Below are 5,361 nucleotides of genomic sequence, written 5' to 3' on the forward strand. Positions count from 1 at the left end.
ATGGTAATGAAAAACCACAGTGCTGTCCGTGAGTTCATTCCCCTTGTACTATCTATTGACCCCCGTACTCAGGCTGTACTCTTCGTGCTGTTCCTTCTGATTTACCTCCTCACTCTGATGGGAAATTTCTTAATGCTGCTGATGATTAGGGCTGATTTTCACCTCCACATACCCATGTACTTCTTTTTGAGATGACTCTCCTTTCTGGACCTTTGCCACTCATCTGTCACAGTCCCCAAGATGCTGGAAAATGTACTTTCTGAAAGTAAAACCATCTTTGTAGACAGCTGCCTGGCTCAGGCCTTCTTTGTATTTGCCACCAAGGGCACTGAGGCATGTCTGCTGGCTGTGATGGCCTATGACCACTATGTAGCCATCAGCTCCCCTCTGCTCTGTGGCCAGGTGATGAACAACCAGCTCTGTACTGGGCTGATGTGGGGCTCCTGGGGCCTGGCCTTTGTTGATGCTCTCATCAACATCCTCCTGGCTGTCAATTTAGACTACTGTGAGGACCAAACTCTTCCCCACTTCACCTGTGAGCTGTCTTCTCTCTTCCATCTTTCTTGCTTTGATACCTCCACCAGTTTCACACTCCTGCTCTGCTCTTCTGTCTTGCATCTCTTTGGAACCTTCATTATGATTGTTTCTGCCTATGACCACATTGTCTGCACTCTCCTAAGCATCAGCTCCACCTCAGGCAGAAGCAAGGCCTTCTCTACCTGCTCTTCTCACCTCACTACTATTATTTTGTTCTATGGCTCAGGTTTCCTCAGCTATTTCTTGCCAACCTCAGGCTCCACTCTGGAGATGATCTTCTCCTTGCAGTACAGTGTGATTACTCCCATGCTGAATTCCCTGTTCTATAGCCTACAGAACAAAGAGGTGAAGGCAGCTATGGGAAGAATGTTTAGAAAATATTTTCATTCTCTCTTGTAGTGTACACAAAATGATAATGAAAGAGGAGCTGAACTATTGCGCTACCTGATCAAACAATGGACTTTAAGGAGAGTTTCTTGGTTGTCCATGCTGCCAGAAGTTACAGGGAACATAGTGGCATTTATTTCCTTGGAAATACTTCTGAAAAGGACAGAAAACTCTTATCTTAGGATGGTTCAGGTTCAGTCTTATTTGGAAAAGGAGAAATGAATCAGATAACCCTCTTTTTCAAGGGATCATTTTGTTAAAATGTTGATTTATTATTCATATTATGTGGACATCTGTTGCTATGGTTGCTTATTACTTCTTCATATAATTACACTTCAAGTCCACAGAAAGACTGATTTTCTCAAATTTACATGTCCATAAAGTGAGGTGATCCTATAACCCACGATAGACTAACCATTCTACCCTTTCTCCCGGCAGTGCATTGAGGCAAGGTGTGAAACGAAGACCCAGCTGAGGTTATTTAGAATCCTTCTCTAGGAAATTCAGATATTGAGCAGGAAGAAACAACAACAACGGTAACAAAAAACCCATCATTCAGAATAAAGTCAATCTGACCGTAGTGCCTAAAGAGACCATGAAACCCTGTTCCCCTGGCAATTGTCCTTTCTGAGGTCATATTTTTAATAGATATGGTAATAATAGCTAATTTGTTACATTTCTTAACTCATGTCACAAAGTGCGTTAAGTTCCTGGGATAGACAGGATGGCCTCCTGAAGATGATCTCCTAATCCCTGGAACTTGTGAATATGTTATGTGAGGAAAGGGGCTGGGCAGATGAATAAGGTTATAGACCTTAAAAGGGGTCAAGTAGTATAGATTATCCAGGTGGGCTCGATCTAATCACATGAATCCTTAAAAGCAGGGAAACTTCTCCAGCTGTAGGCAGTTATGATGAGGCGGAAAGGGAAGGTCAGAGATAATATAAGCATGAGAAGGACTCAACCCACCATTGCTGGTGTGGGTCCATGAGCCAGAGGTTGTGGGTGGCCTCTAGAAGCTGAAAACAACCCCCAGCCAAGAGCCAGCAAAGAAATAGGAACTTTAGTCCATGGAATTCATGGAACTGAATTCTGCCAACAACCTGAATGGTGTCTCTCCTAGATCCTCCAGGTAAGACCTACTGACTTGACTTTGGCCTTGTGTGACCCAGGGCAAAAAATCAGTTGAGTGCACCCATATTTCTGACCTAAAGAACTATCAGAAAATGTATTTGTGTCATTTGAAGCCACTAAGTTTGTGGTAATTTGTTATGGCAGCAATAGAAAACTAATGTAGTACCTTTTATTTATCCTACTTAGTTATCTCAACAGATACATGAGATAGGTTTATTGTGAGCTTTCCTTTACGGATGAGGAAATGAGACTCAGGATGTTTGTATGCTGTTCAGCGATTCATAGCAAGGAAATGGTGCAGCTGGAATTTTAACCCATGCGGTTTGAATCAAGTCCACACTCTCAATCACTGTAGTGCTGCTTCCATTAAGTCTATGAGGCTCGCAAATACTTTCTATAATTATATTTGCTATTGGATTCAGCTGCTTACAAAGAATGGTAATTAATACCACTCATACCAAAGGTGAGGTTCAAGCAACAGAACTTTGGTGAAATGCAAAGTATTTAGATTTAGATATTTAGTTAAGATTTGGGAAAAGACAGTAATCACTATGCTGCCCTTCCTCTTCTATTTTGTGAACTATCCTTTTTTCCAAAAATGTGTTTTCTCTCTTTAATCAGGTTATTTGCAGTCAGTTTCTGTTTTTTTCAAAGAAAAATGATTGGTTTTGAAATTGGAGCTGGGAGATTGATTTGTAGGCAACAAATATCAGGGAAGTGAGGATATGTAGAGTTCGTGATTGTGCTAAGACACGCACAACGCAGTGAGCCGTCTGTCCGTCGTTACTGCTCATCATATGTAATTGCCACTCTTAAGACCCATTGCCTGAGACCATGGACACTGTGCTAATAAGCCTTTCAGTAAGGGAAAGTTGCTAAAATTAAGCAAGTACAAGAGAAAGAGGAATGCCAACACCACAGTGTCTTCTGTTGTCAAGACAATTATTTCTTGATTTTTTAATTTTTATACAATTTTTAAAGGTTACTTACCATTTACAGTTATTACAAAATATTGGTTATATTCCCTGTGTTGTACAGTATATCCTTGAGCCTATCATACACCTAATAGTTGCATCTCCCACTCCCCCGCCTTTATGTTACCCCTCCCCCCCACTGGTAACCACTAGTTTGTTCTCTGTGAGTCTGCTTTTTTGTTGTTATATTTTTTAGATTCCACATATAAGTGATATCGTACAGTATTTGTCTTTCTCTGTCTCAGTTATTTCACTTAGCATAATGCCCTCCAAGTCCATCCATGTTGCTACAAATGGCAAAATTTTGTTCTTTTTAATGGCTTAGTATTCCATATTGTGTGTGTGTGTGTGTGTGTGTGTGTGTGTGTGTGTGTGTGTAGCACATCTTTATCCATTCATCTATTGATGGACACAAGTTATTTTCATGTCTTGGCAATTGTAAATAATGCTTCTATGAACATTAGGGTGCATGTATCTTTTCAAATTAGTGTTTTTGTTTTTTTGGGCTGTATACTCAGGAGTGGAATTGCTGGGTCATATGGTAGTTCTATTTTTAGTTTTTTTGAGAAACCCCCATACTGGTTTCCACAGTAATTGGTTGTGCCAATTTACATTTCCACAGACAGTGTTACAAGGGTTCCCTTTTCTACACATCCTCGCCAGCGTTTGTTATCTGTAGACTTTTTGATGATAGCCATTCTGACAGGTGTGAGGTGATACCTCCTTGTGGTTTTGATTTGCACTTCCCTGATGATTAGTGATGTCGAGCATCTTTTCATGTGCCTGTTGGCCAACTGCATGTCTTCTTTGAAAAAATGTCTATTTAGTTCTTCTGCACATTTTTAAATAGGGTTGTTGGGGAAAAAGTATTTGCAAATGGTATGACTGACAAGGGATTAATATTCAACATATATAAACAGCTCATACAACACAACATCTAAAAAACATTTCCTGATTTTTGACCTTAAGGTTCAGAATGAAGTTCAGGGACTTTCTTTCCCGGTGCTGAAAGAATACCTTTCCTTTTATAGATGTAGAGCAGAGACTATTCAAAAATAACTCAGAGGCTGACTCAGTGACTTCACTACAGCAGCAGGTTGCTTATCAGAGAAATGGATGTTGACCAGGGAATTACATCATCTCAGCATCATGGAATATCAGAATAGTAACATCATGGACTTGGAGGGCCTGGAGAACCAAGAACCTCCAACCTCTCTAAAACCACCATGCTTCCCTTGCCTCAGCATACTGTGACTCCCTAATGGAATAAAGCTAGTTACTCCTCATAGCCTAAATTCTTCCCTGTTGCTTTGTTGAGGTCCAGGAGTCAAAACCAACATGGCCTGAAAGATGAAATCAGAATGAGAAAAGGAAAGAATTACATGTTGGAAAGAATATAGTACTAGATGAATTTTTATCTCCAATAATCTAGAGAATATTTCTGGGGATAAATTTTATTTTTTTCTTAACAAATAAGAGTAAATTTAATTTCTATGTAGTGTTGTTTTTTGAACCATTTTTATTTATTTATATTCTTTTATTCAGACATCATTTTACATAAACACCTGAATGGGATCACAGCATACAATCTGTTTCCTGTTTTTTTTGGCTTGCCATCCTTTCCGCATTTTCTCCTACTTATACTCCACTCAAGGTAACCCATGTTAATCACAGAGTATATATCTTTCTTAGCTTTCTCTGGGTTTATATAGTCACATTCAAACTTCCATATACATATACATATATGTATACATATAGAAGTTTTCCATCTCTGTTTAAAGACTGTATAAATACACACTTTTTATTCTGGTTGCTTTTCATTCTTTAATAATTTATAAAACGTACTACACTTCAAATGCCATAGCTCTAATTCATTTTTCTGTGTGTCAGCATAAAATTCTACTAGTGAATGTGCCACAGTTTCTAAACCATTCCCCATGTTTAGGCTCACTCTGCTTCCATTTTTTAACCACTGCAAAAATGCTACAGTAAACATTTTTGAGTACATAACATGAAATTTATTTATTTTATTTCAATTTGCATTCCTCTGCCACTAGGCAATATTAACATCTTTTCACATATTAGTTGGTCCTTTGCATTTGATCTTTTGTGAAGATTATATCCACAGCTCATTTTTTTTCAGCTTGTTTGTTGTTTATTTTTATTTATTTATATTTTTTGCCGTACGTGGGCCTCTCACTGCTGTGGCCTCTCCCGTTGCGGAGCACAGGCTCCGGACGCGCAGGCCCAGCGGCCATGGCTCACGGGCTCAGCCGCTCTGCGGCATGTGGGATCTTCCCGGATCGGGGCACAACCCATGTCCCCTGCA

At 39.6% G+C, this 5,361-nt stretch overlaps 1 protein-coding gene across 1 annotated transcript; it reads left to right on the plus strand.

Moving 5' to 3' along the window:
- LOC132529972 (olfactory receptor 8S1-like) lies at positions 1 to 2,189 on the plus strand. The gene is given in 2 exon segments (XM_060167053.1): positions 1 to 888; positions 2,097 to 2,189. Coding segments are annotated over 2 exon segments (981 nt in total).
- Positions 2,190 to 5,361: the final 3,172 nt, after the last annotated feature.

This window comes from Lagenorhynchus albirostris, chromosome 11 (genome assembly GCF_949774975.1).
Source record: "Lagenorhynchus albirostris chromosome 11, mLagAlb1.1, whole genome shotgun sequence".
Taxonomy (NCBI): Eukaryota; Metazoa; Chordata; class Mammalia; order Artiodactyla; family Delphinidae; genus Lagenorhynchus; species Lagenorhynchus albirostris.